The sequence below is a fragment of the Hakea prostrata genome, chromosome 7, assembly GCF_041222555.1.
Source record: "Hakea prostrata isolate BN-2017 chromosome 7, UWA_Hpros_2, whole genome shotgun sequence".
In the NCBI taxonomy this organism is placed as follows: domain Eukaryota; kingdom Viridiplantae; phylum Streptophyta; class Magnoliopsida; order Proteales; family Proteaceae; genus Hakea; species Hakea prostrata.
The window spans coordinates 40007952-40025204 of record NC_142606.1 but is presented as its reverse complement, the minus strand read 5'-3'; the positions used below and the strand labels follow the sequence as shown (position 1 = coordinate 40025204).

At 37.1% G+C, this 17253-nt stretch overlaps 1 protein-coding gene across 1 annotated transcript; it reads right to left on the bottom strand.

Moving 5' to 3' along the window:
• Nucleotides 1-6261: 6261 nt before the first annotated feature.
• LOC149011132 (small ribosomal subunit protein mS80 (rPPR6)-like) lies at nt 6262-9836 on the bottom strand. The gene is made up of 3 exons (XM_089164307.1): nt 7938-9836; nt 7271-7507; nt 6262-7001 (listed from the first exon to the last, which is right to left on the bottom strand). The coding sequence occupies exon 1, from the start codon at nt 9760-9762 to the stop codon at nt 7987-7989; it is 1776 nt and encodes a 591-aa protein (XP_089020433.1). The 5' UTR covers nt 9763-9836; the 3' UTR covers nt 6262-7001; nt 7271-7507; nt 7938-7986.
• Between the last annotated feature and the right edge of the window lie 7417 nt (nt 9837-17253).

Here is a 17253-nt window from a genome sequence, read left to right as displayed (position 1 = left end):
AAATGTGATGGTGTGATGATTCTATGTTTGACCATTGAGGTCTCATCTTATGTCCCAAGTAAGACGCCTCTCATAGGTTTGAAAGCCCCTTAAAGCCTTATAGATCAATAGGCTCATCTTGCTAGCTATCCACAAGCGCCAAGGCAAATTACCCATGTGAGTTGGTCAATTCAATACCTGGTGACAACTTTATAAAATATACTAACTCACTCGTCATAAACATGTGTCATATATGTATATAAAAAGAAGTGATTTCATTATGTCCTAAAGAAGATGTCTTAAAAAAAAAAAAAAAAGACAGTAAAAGAAATATCATCCACGTCTAAGTCTTAGATTCCTAACATGTGACAGGAACACATCCTTCAGTATAGGCTTAGTCAATGGGTCAGCCACCATGTTGGATGTGGAGATGTGCTTTAAGACAATTTCCCCCTTTGCAATCATATCCCGAACAAAGTGGTAGTGGATCTTTATGTGTTTGGCTTTTCCATGGAACTTAGCATCCTTGGAAAAGGCCAAAGCTGACGTACTATCAATGTGTAGTAGCACCACATCATCTACATGTGAAAATAGGTTAAGACTTCTCAAGAATCTTTTAAGCCAGATTGCCTCTTGAATAGCTGTTGAGCACACAACATACTCGGCTTCCATCGTGGAAAAAGCAATGTAGGTTTGTTTCTTGCTGCTCCAAGTCACAGCTCCACCTCCAAAGACAAAAACATAACTTGAGGTAGACTTCTGCTTGTCCTGGTCGCTGCCCAGCATCACTATAGACTCTCAACCTCAAATCTGAACCACTAAAGGTGAGTATGAGATCCCTTTTTACTGCCTACTAATGGGTAGGTCCCAGGTTACTCTGGTAATGACTGAACATCCCAACGGCATAGCAGATATCTGGATGTGTGCACATCATTGCGTACATTAGACTACCAACCGCAGAAGCATAGGATACTCTGACATTTGATTTTTCTCTTTTTCATTCTTAGGGCATTTACGTAGGCTCAATTTGCACGTTTTGTCCATTGGTGTGTCAATGGGCTTGGAGTTTTGCATGTAGAATTGTTCAACGACTTTCTCTAAGTAAGTTTGTTGAGACAAACTAAGAAAATTCTTTGAGCAATTCCTCACTATCTTAATGCCTAACGCAAAGTTGGTTTCGCCCATGTCCTTCATCTCAAATGTGGAGGACATCCACTCTTTAGTAGCAACAATCATCAATGTCATTCTTGCTAAGAGAATATCATCGACATACAAAGAGGGAACTAAGAATCCTTTCTTCGACCGTATTGTATACACACAATGATCTTCTTTAATCACCTCAAAGCCATTTGAAGTTATAACGCAATGAAATCTAAAATACCATATCCTAGACACTTGTTTTGAGGCCATTAATAGAACGTTTAATGCGGCAAACTTGCGCTCATATACCTTGTCCTCAAAACCCATTGGTTGATCCATATAGATCTCCTCGTCCAGTTCTCCATTGAGAAATGCCTTTTTTACGTCCATTTGAAAGAATTCTAGATCTAATCTTGCCATAATGGATAATATGAGGTGAATGGATGCTATTGTCACCACAGGGGAGAATGTCTCATTATAGTCCACATCCTCTCTTTGGGTGTAGTCTTTTGCCAAAAGTGCTTTATATTTGTCAATTGATCCATCGGCCTTGCGCTTAACTTTAAGAACCCATTTGTTCCTAATAGTTTTGCATTTAGGTGGAGGATCAACTAACTTCTAGACTTGGTTCTTTTTTCATATAACTCAATTTATTTTCTATAACAGCCAACCATTTATCCTTAGCAAGTGATGATAACACTTCCTTTAAGGATGCAGGCTCCTACTCATCAGCTAGGGCACACAAGGGCATCCCTTTTAATCTCAAATCAACGACGGGGAACGTGTCCTTTTGTGCTCATTGAACTCACATTGGTTTATGGGTGTGTCCCGACTAGGTTCACAGTCTCTTGGTGTGCTCCCACTTGGTGCACTATGACCAATATCATCTCTGGCAATTTTAGGATGTATTTTATCCCCACCCTCGCCAAGAGGAATTAGTATGCTGTAATCCTCATCCATCCCATAGAGGTCAAGATCTCTATGCGTGTTAGATAAACTAGGGTAATTTGCTTTTAGAAATTCGACATCACATGACTCGATCTTAGTCATACCTCCACAAGGGTGTTCATCAGACATAATGTATCCTTCGGAGCTATCAGAATACCTTCAAAGATGCATTTCTTAGTTTTAGGTCCTAGCTTCCTGTACTTATGTTAAGGAGGTGAACATACCCAGCACAATCCCAAGGTTGTAAATGTCCTAGAGCAGACTTTGCACCTTTTCATTGCTCATAGGGCAATGGTGCTGATTGAGATGATACTCTATTCAGGATATAGGTTGTAGTCTCAAGTGCATCCCCAAAAATTAATTGGGAGGTTGAATTATGCCATCATGGATCTAACCATGTCTAACAAAGTGTTATTCATTCTCTCTGCTGCACCATTTTGTTGTGGAGTGTTAGGAATAGTTAATTGTCTCACAATTCCTTTTGCTTTACACAATTCTTTAAATTGTTTAAACAACATCCACAACCAGTTTTGTAGAATTTTAGATTTTTTCCTAATTGATTCTCAACCTTTGTCACAAAGCGTTTGAAGCAATCTAATGCTTCATGAAGGTGAGCGATCAAATAAACATAACCATATTGCCAATAATTACCTACAAAAGTGAGAAAATAAGAGGCTCCATATTTAGCCTTCACATTCATGGGTCCATAGATGTCAGAATATACTAACTCTAATGATTGAGTCGATCTAGGTGCCTTTAAAAAGGCTTTCGATGAGCCTTTCCAGTCAGACAAGGCTAACATATGGGCAGATGTACTTTAGCAAGTGAGCCTAAAAGGCCTACTCTAGCTAACCGTGACATCCTGTCCCTCCCAATGTGGCCTAACCTAGCATGCCATATTACGGATTTCATATTACTATTAACAATTAAAGAAGTAGAATTAGAGATAGCCGGAATCAAATCTAATTTAAAAATTCCAATGTCAAGAGTGCAGTGGTTCCCACCATATGGCCCATCAAATAACAAATCCAAAGTATTGTTGGATGTAAAGGTAAGCCTCTGAATTCAAATTCAAATTCAAATCCACCGTAACTAACTATACTCGATTGATTTTATCTCCAATCGTTTAAGAAGAGTTTGAGTTATGATTAAAGTATCAACAAGTTGTAGAATTTGACTGTAAAAAAGTTGTAATTCAAATTCAAATATTTGAATTGTAATTCAATTAATATTAATATACATCTCCCACTCATGAATTTGAGTGTGGAAGAATTCTCTCTCAAATTCGTGCGTGGGAGATGCATTTACTATTATTTGAATTTGAATTACAACTTGACGACACTTTAACCATAGCACAAACTCTTTTTGATCAACGGGAGATAGGATTAATCGAGGATAGAGTTAGTTACTATGGATTTGAATTTAGAGGTTTATCCTTTACATTGAAAAATTTGAAAGAATATCCAAAACTTATAAGTGCTGAAGCTAAAACTGAAACTAAATTATGCATTATGTTTGGTGCAAAGAGTACATCATGGAGAAATAACGTGTGGCCCATTCTTAAGCACAGTTGGATTGCTCTAACGCCTTGAACTTCAATGCTGGCACCATTTCCCATGTAGATCCTATGCAAGCCTAAGGATACTTTGCAATAATTTAGGAAACCGCCTTTTCTCCTGTGACGTTTCTATTTGCTCCTGTATCAACAATCCAATATGACTACATTAAGGCAACCATAACATATGTACTAAAAAATCTATAAGGAAAAAATAAAGATGATACCTTCATTGACTTAGTGCAATTACTAACAAAGTATTCCTTCTTGTAGTAGTGATAGCACGTGACTTCGGACATATATTTTTTACTCCCACACTTTCCACATTTCTGTTTGACCATTCTTCCCCTAGGTTCTAAGTTCCTGGTATTCTCATAATTCCCTCTCTTATGTTCTTTATGCTTAGGCCATATGCCCTTGCATGTACTTGCTTGAGCAACAAAGGGAGTGGTGTGCGCTCTTCTTCCATCTCAAGTTGCTGAGCTAAATCAATATACGTCTTGATGCTCTCAGTTGAGCAAGGACTTGTTTCAATGGTACTCAAGGGTCAGTCAGAGTCCTAATCAAGGCCTGGATCTATTGCTCATCAGAAAGATCATGTCCAACATCTCTCAATTTTCAAACCATTTCCTTCACAATTTTGACGTGTTCAGACATTTTATTCTTGGGGTCCATTCGTTACATTTCAAACTTAACGATCATACATTGTAGTCTGATTGTAGCTGTACCACCAAAAGCATGCTTTAGCTGGTCCCACATGAACTTAGTTGTGGAAAAAACCTCATATTCCCCTTGTAGGTCATCTTGTATGGCACTTACCATGAAAAATTGTGCACTTCAATTTTTCTTGATCTAAGCATCATACAAATCCTTGTCTCTACGAGACTGGACAATTTCTCTTCCTTGGGGGGGGGGGGGGATTGGTTGGTTTAGACATTTTTGTGGTGAGATGCTCTAGGCAATCTTGGTCATTTAAGTTAGTATTGGACTTTTCTTTGCCATTTCTCATAGTTCTCATAATCGAGACGGTTTTCACCCATGAATAGGTCAACAATCATATTTTTAGAGGCCATCTACACTACAACTTGAATGTGAAAAGACATAGTATATTTTTCATCATTCATTGGAACTCTATCAAATTTAATTATTATTTTTTTCCAAAAATCAACACAAAAAATCATTTTGTGTCAAAATGAAAAAACCATTTGGCAACTAATAGGTACTAAAAAAATACATTTGACATCTCTTTACACAAGATGATTTTCTATAAGTTCTAAAACTTGTTTTTTTTGGGGGAAAAAAAGTTATAAATGGCCTTTTTCATAAGCTTAATACCAAACATATAGAACACTATAGTTACAAGTTTACCAATCATATGTCATACCAAGTAATAGTAAGAAAACAATTAATAGATTACTTAAAAACATACTCATCAATCATCAATACTTGTAGGCTTTTTCAATTTGGTTTACCATTCATCTTCGATACAGAACCTATTGTTGTTATCATATACAATCTACCATATTTGCAATGCTCAAAACTTCGTCATCATTACTATTAGTATCAAGGTTTCATTATCCTAGCACTTTACAGCACATATACAAAGACTTAATAGATCCGGACTCTTGTTCCTCTAATTTCTGTCCCATCCACTGGTATCCCAAAGAATGAGGTATCATGTGTACGTTCACAATCAATCAAGTCTTACTCTTTTCCTCATCTGCAGACTGTAGTTCTGGTAAATAACAACAAATACAACAGTAGAATTTCTCTATATCATATGAAACTGGATTTTAAGGTTTATAACCAGTGAATGAGTTGCACCACAAAAGTGTAATTAAAGTTGTCTTATCAGTGGCCTTGTTTTGTTTCTTTTTGTCATAAACCCACCTACATTGTGTAAATATCACGGCGTCCCCTGTCCAATCAAAGAGATTGAAGGCATCTAAGGCTGTGTTATCTCTTTCTTCATCCATTTTCTCTCCATTGAATCCTTGAGAAAGCAAGAGATTTAGGGGGTCCGGCTCCAATTCTGCCAAATCTGCAAAGAAGCTATCATATTGATCAGAATCTGGAGGTGCCGGCTGATAAGTCTGAGGGAGATCTTATTAATTGAATTCACCAATCATCCATATTTATTGAATTCACAAATCTTGAGGTGCCAAATTTGCAAAGATGGTAAGCTCTTTGAAGCTCTGTTGCTCCTTATGAGTGAGATCCAGATTAGCCAGAAAGGGCATTTCTTTGGGTTGGCCATTGGAGAATTATGTTCAGAGGTGTAGGAAATGATCAACACGTTGTTCAGGTTGACCTCTTCTCCACTTGTTCTCTTACTAAGCAGCCTTTAGAGCTGCTGCATCTATAATATCCCCTGGAATGTTTAGATGACATATCAACCAAACAGAAAATCAAATTTAACTATCCATATTCTGAAGCATGAATCTAACTTGATACAAAATGTAACTTCATTTATATAATCTATTACCATTAAACTCATCATACCCATTACACCCAGGGATGAGGGGGAAAAAAAGAAAGAAAAAAGGAAACACAACTCACCATATGGAATGTAAATTTGTGGGTATTGGACTAATAGGTAGAGGTATTCCAGCTGCTGATGTGGGAATAAATTCCCAACATCCCCCCCCCCCAACGTGTGCTGGTACATCCTACAGACACTGGGTGCAATGAAAATTCATTTCGATTGTGTGAATTTAAGTAAAGTTTAAGACATTTTTGGAGTTCAACAAAATTCTACTCAAGCTAATAGTTTGAAAATTACCTCGGAAAAGGAGAACTTTGATGGGTATCTGGCCATATGTTCTCCATGTGCCGCGATCTGATGGCACTACTCATCCAGCTGGCCTACTGTTTGCAGCTGCTGGTGGTGAGATGTAAATCACCTTCTTTGCTTGGCTCTTTCTGAAAAACAAAAATGAGGTCATTGGTGTTGGTTTTTTGTATATAATCAAAGAATTCAAACAAGAAGCTAAGAAGAATCCCTGCTTAATTAATTCATAGTCTTATTCTTTTTTTGAAATTCTTGACAATTCAGTCAGAATGTTTAGTCTTATTATTTTTTTGGGATTCTTGACAATTTAGTCAGAATGGTAAGGTTTAGAACCCCTAAGCTTAACAGAGGAAATTCATATTTGAGTAATGCATCTGGGGTGTGAGAACTTTCTCTTCTCACTCCCTGCTAACAGAGCATAAAGCTGTGGTGCTCACTTTCTTTAATGAAGCGAAGATGGGGTCTGATGTGGTTCTTCATTGTGAGCATGTGCCCAGTAGTAGGTGTATTGAAGAGGAAGAAAGACGCTAAAGCACAGTAGATCTGTGTGCCTTCAGACTTTTATGTACTGTTCAATTGTTCATATGCCTGAAACGAGTTTGGAGGGGTTGAAAGACAAAGTCATAAAAGTAATTTACAGTTTTAACCTCACTTTAAACAAGTTATAAGCACAGGGATTTTACAAGCCACTGCAAAAACAAGAAACTGATTTTCATAGAAAAATTAAAAGCAGGTCTCAACCTGTTTTCAGTTTTTGAATTTTTTCAGCCCTTTGTAAATAGAAATAAGTAGTCTAAATTGTACCAAACACTACCAAAACTATTTATCTGGGAAAAAATAAAGAACAAAAACCATACCAAAGACTGCATAGGACCTCAGCAGCTAGAAAAGGACCACCAATCGCATGTCACACACAAGGAGCACAGATTTACTTAACAAGATATAGTTTGAAGTCATAGTAATAAATATACCTTTAAATCCACTTGATCAAGCTACTTTGCCTTGGGTGGGGATGGTGGTGGAACTCAAATTTCTGTATTCAACTTCTTCAAGCTCAATTCAGGACTTTTATATCCTATTATAGGTATTTGATCCTGCATAGACTGCTGTAGTAAGGAAAAACAGAGAAAAGAAAATCCAAGAAGAATCCTCCATGAGAATAGGCGTTCCAAGCACCATAAACATATAGAGACCTTCAGAGGTCCTTTGGACCGAGTTTTGAAAGTTTGACTATAAGATATCACTAGAAGGGCAAAGAAACTTGTTAGACAACCTAAGATATCTCTCATTTGGGCAATTTCATGGAATAATTGAAAGAAGAAAAGGTCTGAAGATTACGAATTTATCTAATCAGCAGATACTTTTGTTGGCTACTCTTCTAGATGAGACCCATAGCAAAGATGAATTGGTGTCCCATAGGTAGGTCACATTACTAGATGAAAGTACATAAATGAGGGAAGAAAAACAAGTGAAACAGACGCAAATCTTATTCTGAAAGAAATCCAAATGGGAAAAATTACATACAAAAACAGATTGTGAATCTGCACCAAACACCCCATAGATGACAGGTGCTCTACGCATTAGCACCAACTTCACCTGCTTGCAATTCCTCCTCTACAAGTTCCTTGGTTGCCCCTATAAGACCCCTCGTGATCCCACTAAGAAACAAACCATCCTTTTTCATTTCTTCCAAGAGCTTCTCTGATGTTTTCCAGTCTAGAGATGTGAGGCAAAGAGACTGGATCAACTTATTATACTCATCAACAGTTGGCTTGACACCAAAATCCTTCATTTCACTCAGCAATTTCAGAGCCTTATCGAATTCCTCAAGTTTGCAATACCCACGAATTAGTATATGGTAAGTAACAGGGGTCAGCTTAGAATGGTTCTGTTTCGCTTCTGATAGAACTTTACATGCTTCTTCCATATGACCACCCTGTGCATAGCCACTCATAATCACACTATAAGTGTACACATCAGGTCTTAGCCCCCTACCCTTCATCACTTCCAACAGCTTCATGGCCTCTTCCATTTCCCCCGCTTTAGAAAGCGCAGTGATGACAAAATTGAACACTGGACTGCTAGGAGGTGGGCCTTCATCAATCATTTTAAATAGCAAGTCCTTCGCCGCTTTCACATCTTTCATCCTACATAGACCACGAACAACAGATGAAAAATGCTTGATAGCGTACTTCCGCGTTTCTTTCGCAAAATCATTTAGCATTTCAGCTGCTAACTGGACAGTTGCATCTTCTCTACATAGGCAACTAATTAGAAAAGAAACAGAAGACTGTGGTGGGTACTTGTTCTTCTCCTTTTCCATTAGATAGACCAGATGTGCATCTTTAGCCCTATTTCCTTTGCAGAACCAACAGATAATCTTACCAAGCTTGTCACAATCAGGCAATTTTCCAGTGTTGAGCATCTCCTCACAGACAGGCCAGGCCCAATCGTAGAATGACCGGCAACAAAGTGCTTCAATAGTGAAATAGTAAGATTCTGCATTAGGATCACAACCAAATTCTCCAAACTTCTTAAAAACTTCCAGAGCTGCTTTTCCCTTGCCCAACTTCCGGAATAGATGGATCAACTCATTAAGAATGTCAGTGCTTAGTACAGCATTCTCCTTCTCTCCAATTTCCTTGACCAAATCCCATAAAGCGTAGGCATCTTTCTTCCTCACACCAGCACTGACCACTCGAACAAGGGTATCAACAACCCCAGTTCCGATAGAAAACTCAGATCTTTTCCAAGCCCATTGGAAAAATCCAATTAAATTCTCACCCACTATTTGTGGCGTCTGGAGTACCCTGATAACAAACTCTTCATTTACTGTTAAATCCATCTCCTCCAGAGTTGACTCTAAAGGCTCCTCCAAAGTACTTTGAAGAATCGACACAACATTCTCGAGTTGTTCCAGATTAATCTCTGGAATTTCGGCCTTTATTTCTTCTACAGATTCTTCTGAAACAGAGCTACTCATTTCATCACCACCATCTGGAATTTCACCTTGAACAGCCTCCTTATCTGCAGCATTTTTGAAGATTTCTTCCGATTCTTGGGAAACAAAATCAGTTTCTTCATGAAGAACACCATCTGTATTAGTAGAGGAAGAAGCATCTGATGAATCATGAATTTCCTCAGTGGAATCAGGCCCATTAGATGACGAATCAAGAGAGAAAAATCTAGGACTTTGATAGAGGGGTTTGGTTTTGGAAACCCAATACGAGAAATGTGGAGACGAAAATCGAGTTACCGTGACGGCCTTCAATGGTACCACGTTTCGTAGCGATGGAGCTAAACGGCTTGAAAATCTGAAAAGAAGAGTAGTTGCTTTGAATTTCCACATCTCCCCTGTCTCAGCTCTCAGCTGGCTTTTCTGATGAAAAGGTTCCAAGACTACAATGCGAGGGTTTTGGAGCGACGAACATGAACAAAACTACTAGACCGGAAGAAAAAGTCCGGTTTATGAAAATGCCAAGATGAATCAATAAACCTGGTCGAGCCGGTTTAGAGTGCGAGATGACTCATATAGGCCCACAGTAGTGTGACGGTTCAGACCCTACCTCCCTTGGGGGAACGACCATAGTTTTTTTTTTTTTTGTCAAAGGCCATACTTATCTATTTGGGAACTATTCGGATGAAGAATTATTCGGATTTGAACGACCCTACTGCAAAGACCATATTAATATTCCCATCCCCGGTTATCCCCTTGGAAAAAAAGTATTGATTCGATAAAAAAATGAAAATTAAAATTGAAATTTGATTTTGATCAGATTATTCCTTGCTAAGAGAAGTCCCGGAACGATGGGTGAATCAAGAAATAATAGAATTATTCCTTTGCTAAGAAGAAAGTCAGCTTAAATCGTTAATAAATTGAGTGTAGACTGAAATAATGAAACCAAAAAAAGGTATTGATTCGATAAAAAAAATGGATAAATTAAAATTAAAATTTGGATTTTGATTCAAGAATTATTCCTTTGCTAAGAAGAAAGTCAGCTAAAATCGAGTAAAATTACAGATAATTGAAGTAGTAGAATCATAGAAATAATAGAGAAACCAATATACTCAGGTTATTGTGTGTGTGGGATTAAAAAACTAATTCAAAGATAAAATTAATTATAGAAAGAGTCAAAAAGTTATTGTTTATTCAATAAATGTAGTAAATACTCAATGGTTTATCAAGATTCAAAACCAATATACACAACTAACAAATATATTTGGCTCATTCATGGAAGATGATAAGTAATGCAAATGGGGATGCTCCTAAGTACTAACCATCTCAATACCAGCCTCCTCTGGGGAGTCTCAAACAGAGCCCTAATGGCTCCAATAGAACTGGGCATCACGATTTAGGTATAGGGATGACAATCCAATCCACAACTATGGCTGGGGATTAAAGCCACATTCTCTCATCACAACCATTGACATGGGAACTTCCTAGCCTAATGCAAAAGTCATCTACTAAATCATGTTATACTAAGTTCAGAAGCCTTTCTTATGGCACCAACCAACTCAGTCGAGTATCCTGGCCTATCTAGAGAAGTCAGTTCTCACAAAATATTTCACCTATTGGAAAACACCCGTAACCCTATGGTCACCCACATATGATAGAGCGGATGCTCTCATGCCCTTCACAAGATGTTTACATCTATCATATGCAACTCTACTATGAATGACACATGATCTATTTGTGTCTCCTCATGGGATGGTTACCCACTGTTGGATGCCGAGAACCCAATATGGCTGTCACGGGTCACTCGGTCTCAATACCCATGTTGATAGGGTAACAACATGATAATAGGGGCATATTGGGCTAACCCACAACCCCGGGCGAATAATATCCATGATGCCTTGTACTACCCCATTCCTATCACATCATATCCAAGATTTATAAATGATGTGAGAATAACAATGATGAAAATGAAATACAATAAGTCACAAGTAAGTATGTGAAACCTCCCAAGATTCTAACTTGGAAATCCATATTGTATGTCTAAAAACCTGGATGGTGTCAAACTCACTAAAGGAGTTTTAATTTGTTTGGAAGTCAATTCAAGAATTTGGAACCCGAATTGCTACACTTCCTCTTGCACTACCCTTCCACTTTTAAAGCCAATTTGCACACATCCTCATATGTCCAATACTGCTGCAACTGAACAAAATTTGAGATTTTAGATTGCAGCTTTGCAAAATATCCAACAATAGTCTGTTCATCAACTTGCCACATCACATTGCATTTGCAAGCAATCAAACTTGTTGGTATACAACTTGACAGTTGAATCTCTTTGTTGAACATTATGGTACTCAATGAACGCCTTTTGCCTAAAATGAGAGGATAAAAAAAAGTTTGTAGCAATTTCTTCATCTTATCCCGTATATATGTCTTCGCTTTTCCCTCTTTGGCACGTTGCTTCTTAACATGTTCCCATCATATGGATGCATGTTTTCTCAATTTAATAAGTGATACTTCAACTTTCTAGCCTTAGTCAATTCTTTAACATAAAAAAACCATTCTACTATATGTAACCAATCAATGAACTTGTCAGGATGAGCCTTACCTTTAACATCAAGAATTTTGATTTTCATTCTGATATTCTGAAAAAGGGTTTCGTGATCTCCAATTTTGTCCAAAATTTGGATTGGCCAGCTCTCTTCTTCTTCAAAGTGAGATTGGATGCCCAACCTGGCTTGTGCAAGTTGTCGTTCCAAATCTTAGATCCGCCTTCTCTGCTCTTCTATATCTATTTCTTGTAGGTCTTTGAGAGGCAATTGTTCGTATGTTGCAGGAAAACCTCCACATCTCCTAGTTCCACGAGCACCTCATTGTCCTTGACCACCATGATTTTGTTCAGCCATTAGTAGAAACAATCTAGAGCTCTAGTACCAAAATAATGCCAGATGACAAAGAAACAAGATTGACAGAAGATTGGATTGATAATGGAGAAACTCATTATCTTAAAAATGCTTAACAAGAAGTTCAATATTCAATTACCTCCAAAACAAGCATAAAACAATGTTTTATAGGGTGATAAAATGAAAAATGCAAAATTATGAAAATGCTACTGAAAACAGAAAAATGCCCAAAAATGCCCTCAAAATTACCTTGAAACGTACAAAAAACGACAACAATCACTACAAAGTTGTGCCTTGTTCACAAGCTCGCTTTGGACCAACAGGTCGAATTTCATCCCACTTTGAGTATGGGACCCGAAGGGACCCTATATGCTACCCTACATGCATCAAAGTCACTTGAGGCCAATAAGCTTGTGCATTGTACCATACAAGGTAATAGCCAAGTGTCCAGCAAATAGGCTGAAGCCCTTTCTCCAGCATATTAATCTATCCAGCTATGCTAGATAGATTAATCTCTAATAATGTCTACTTGGCACATTAATGTGTACATTTCATGAAGAAAAAAAAATCCATATCAAAGTCTAGATTTATAGCTTTAAAGTTGGAAATGTGTAAAGTTTATGATAAGCTCAAATGGAGGTTCACAGAAGAAAACCTTAGATATCTTGGTGTTGCTAAGAAGTGGAACCAATAGATAATCCACTGTGTGGAATATCATAACAAAGTAAATGGGAAATTAAGAAAAAAGATTAGCCCTTCCAGGGGGCCAACATAGGGATGTTCCTTTAGCCCCTATATATTTATATTGTGCCAATATGACCTTTCAAAGAGACTCACCTCAAATACTGGGATCCTTAGACTGTCAGGTATTCATTTCTCAAAGAAAGCCCTGAAATTAACCATTTGTTCTTTGAGATGATTGCATAATCTTCTTACTTGCTCAACTATAGAATGCTCATCCTCATTGCTCATTAGAATACTAGCAGTTCTTAAGTCAGCATATCAACCTCTCTAAGTCCTCAATTCGATTTAGGAGATGCACCCAACTCAAATTCAAAGTTATATTTCCTCACTCCTTGAAATTAATGAAGTGATCTCTCATGGAATATATCTTGGGATACCGGCCTCTTTTGCTAAGTCAGAACCCAGATATTTTCATTCCTTTATTAAAGGTTACATACTAAGTTGGCAAGATGGAAGGAAAAGTTGGTATCTTATGCACGGAAATAGAATCTTAACCAAGTTAGCAGTAACAACCCTTCCAACTTATGCAGTGTCCAATATTCTCCTTCCAAAGGAGATAAAAAACCAATTAACTGAAATTATTAGGATTTCTGGTGGAGGAATGGCTCATCTCATAGAATTAATTGGGTCAAATGGGAGAAATTTTGCCAACACAAGAGGTTAGGTGGTTTAGGTTTTAAGACCCTACTCTCCAACACTTAGAGAATGATAAACAACCCACACACATTATGGGCTAAAACCGTGACAAGTAAGTATTGTCAAACCTCCTCTTTTCTCCATGCCCCAACTCCAAGAGGAGAATCTTGGGATTGGGGAATGTTCTTGTGGGCAAAGATTTTCTCATAAAAGGCTTGTTCAAAAGGATATGAAATCAACTAAAATACATGCCACATGGGTTGGGACAGTTGACTTCTCTTCAAACTTTGGATTATTTCTATGTGGGAGACTCAGACGCAGTCCCACATGACAATAGAAGAAGAAGAAAGGAAAAGAAGGTTATTGGTGGGCTTAGGGAATTGCATGGCCTAAACCAGCTTAGAAGGAGCTTAGTCATCAAACGGCTTGAAAATGTACGAGATGCGAGAGATGCAGAGGAAGCAAATTTGAAGGACAAACCATTACTTCAATCTTTGTCATTGCATTGGAGTACTGATTCAAATGCAGAGACAGAGTGGTCTACATGGTACTAAAATCAGAAGAAGAACAAGATCTATTTGTGTTGGGAAATCTAAAACCACATCCAAATCTCGGGACTTAGAAAATTGATCGAAGGCTACATAAGCATCATGATGCAAATCTAGTGAAACTTTATCTATGTGATGTCCTAATCTCAAAAGTTTGTTGTTGATTGGTGAATTCCCTTGCCTCGAGCCTCTCTCTTTATGGAATTTAGAAGCTGAGTTCTATGCCTATTTGCCACATTCTGAACTTATAAAATCCAAAACAAGAGGTTTATCAAACAAGAGGTTTATATAGCTCGAGCCTCTCTCTAAATGATTAATGAAACACTCAATCAAACAATAATAAATATTGAAACGTTATGGTTTCCTATCTCATCCCATTCTGCATTGAAACGTTCAATTTCTATTTATTTTTTAAAATTCTCTTAACTTAAATGAAATCCCATAGTACTTTCAGAACAATGAGTAGTTGCTGATGCTAGTACCATTTGTCTTATGAGTAGAAAAGGAGTAGGTTCTTCAAAATTATTGTGATAGTGTAAATGATTTGTCAGTGTTAAGTAATCTCTTATGTTTAAGTAAGTTTGGAAATTTTGCCATACACAACGTTTGGAAATCTTGCCATCTTGACCTTCTTCAATTGAATTAAACCATTGGAGGTGAAACTTATTATTGCTATACAGTTACGTCCAAACACCTGCATCAACTAGAGAGGTATGTTCTTCTTCTCTTCATTGCTTTTGCTATATATGAAGCCTGGATAAGCATATCGCAGTGGATCCTATTACTGCGATAAGAATTTAGAGGTCTTATTTTCCTATACTTTTCCTCTTTGTAAGTCTTCTTTGTGAATATTGCAAATGATCAGAGTTGCATGGGATAGAAAATTTGTATGTGTGGTTGTGTTTATCTAACAATTATTTATTGCAAACACAAGAATGTTTTGATCCTCCATTCCCTGGTATTCAATATTCATTTTAACCAACCCACACATCTCTCCCTTTCTTTGGTACAAAATTTTCTTTGGATTGTTATTATGATTCCATGCTTCTGTGGTTCTGTGATCTTTACCTTTTGGTTGGGTATGCATTCTACTTTGATTAATTTTAAATTACAAACACATTGGTTTAAAGTCAAGCAAAGAATTGATTCATGCTGATTTATGTAATTCATATGTTTACTCTTTTGGCTTTTCGTGCAAGATCTTAATAACGAAATCTTATTAAATGCTGTCAAAGGTACAACTCCCTATTTTTTCACTTGGAACCCTTCAGGTTATGCAGTCTACTTTTACTGTCGTCAAAGATATAATTCCCTGCTCGAAAATTTTGGTAGCTTTGAAGCAGTTGAACTTAGATTGGGTGGAACATTGCAAGATAAGGTTATATATGAGATTGAACATCCACAGAAACCCTATCACCAATTTGTTAAAAACATATCTGAAATATTTGGATTCTCTGAAGGTTGTCTACCAATGTCTAGATGGGATGAACTTAGTACTTTCAAGAACGTTGGGTAAAAATTGATTTCTCATCATTTTTTTCCTTTTTGAACTGCAAACCGTCTTTGTATTATAAAATGATATGAAATGGGCAGAGATATTTGTTAATGCATTTTTTAGTCTATTTCTTCTACATTTTTCTCTTGTTTGTCTTACTTAGGCTGTCATTATTTTTGGAATTGAATGCACTCAGTGGAAGGACTCTAGCATCTAATTAATGGCTCTGCCATGGGACCTTGGGATTCTTCAAATGCAAAATCCCTTATGTGCTATGCTGTTAAGAAGAAATATAGGGTCCATGGTTGGGAGCTTGATAAGAGTTCATATGTTGTCAGCTCAAAGGTTTAACTACCAATATGATTGATTTTTGAGTTAGAAGAGGTTGGGGTGCTTCATGGAGAGGCAGATGTTGTAGACCCAAATTCTCTAGATAACACAAATTATATGAACTAATTAAATATACAGGGACTTTTATATTAGCCTTTGGACTCTCACTGTATTACACTAATCAGTTACAAGTTTCTGTATCATTTCAAGTAGCACCATTCTGAAGTGTATGTATATTTCATAGTTTCTACTCACTCATCTATTCTTAAAAACCTAACAAAATCCTATTTACAGTTCAGGAAATGAATTGAGTGGTATTCGAGTTGGTACACACATTGCTACTGACTAGTATGCAACTGATGTGATTTTTCTAAAATAGATGGTGCATGATATCTATAGTCATCACACCTACATTTCTACATACCACACGTGCTTTGTATATATATGGAGACAAAATACAAAAAACTACCTAGACTAAAATCAATATGACCGTCGTATAAAGCAATACAAAACTACCTAAACTAGAATCAATATGATACGTTACATGATTTCTTAATTTGATTCATACTGAGGTGGGGGATAGCTAACACTCTCCCTCAAGGTGGAGCATGAAGAACACAAATGCCCAACTTGGGCTAAATATGTTGAAACTAGGCTCGACCAAGGGACTTAGTGAATGAATTAGTCATTTGATTTGTACAAAAGATTTTGGTTGTGCAAATTAATCCACTTTGAAGTTCCTCACAGATGACATGGTAGTCTATCTCAATGTGCTTGGTATACTCATGATAAACATGATTTGTTGTAATATGAAGGGCAACTTGATTGTCGTAATATAATGGAATGTCTTGTGTTGATGGCAAACCAATATCATGATGTAGATTTGAAAGTTATGTAATTTCACAAGTAATAATTGCCATGGCATAGTATTTTGCTTCCGTAGAAGAACGAGATACAATCGTCTATTTCTTTGTCTTCAAAGAAATTGGACTAGATTCTAGAAGGATACAATACCTAGTGGTGGAGCGTCTATTATAGGACAACTTGCCAATCAGAGTCACAATATGTTGTCAATTGGAGATTATTTTTTTGTTGGAATAAAAATTCCTTGACTAGGGGTAGTCTTAAGACATCGCAATAAACGATGGACAACCTCCAGATGTGGTTGACATGGTTGATGCATAAATTGACTTAAAATATTGATAGTACACAACATCTAGGTGTCTCACAA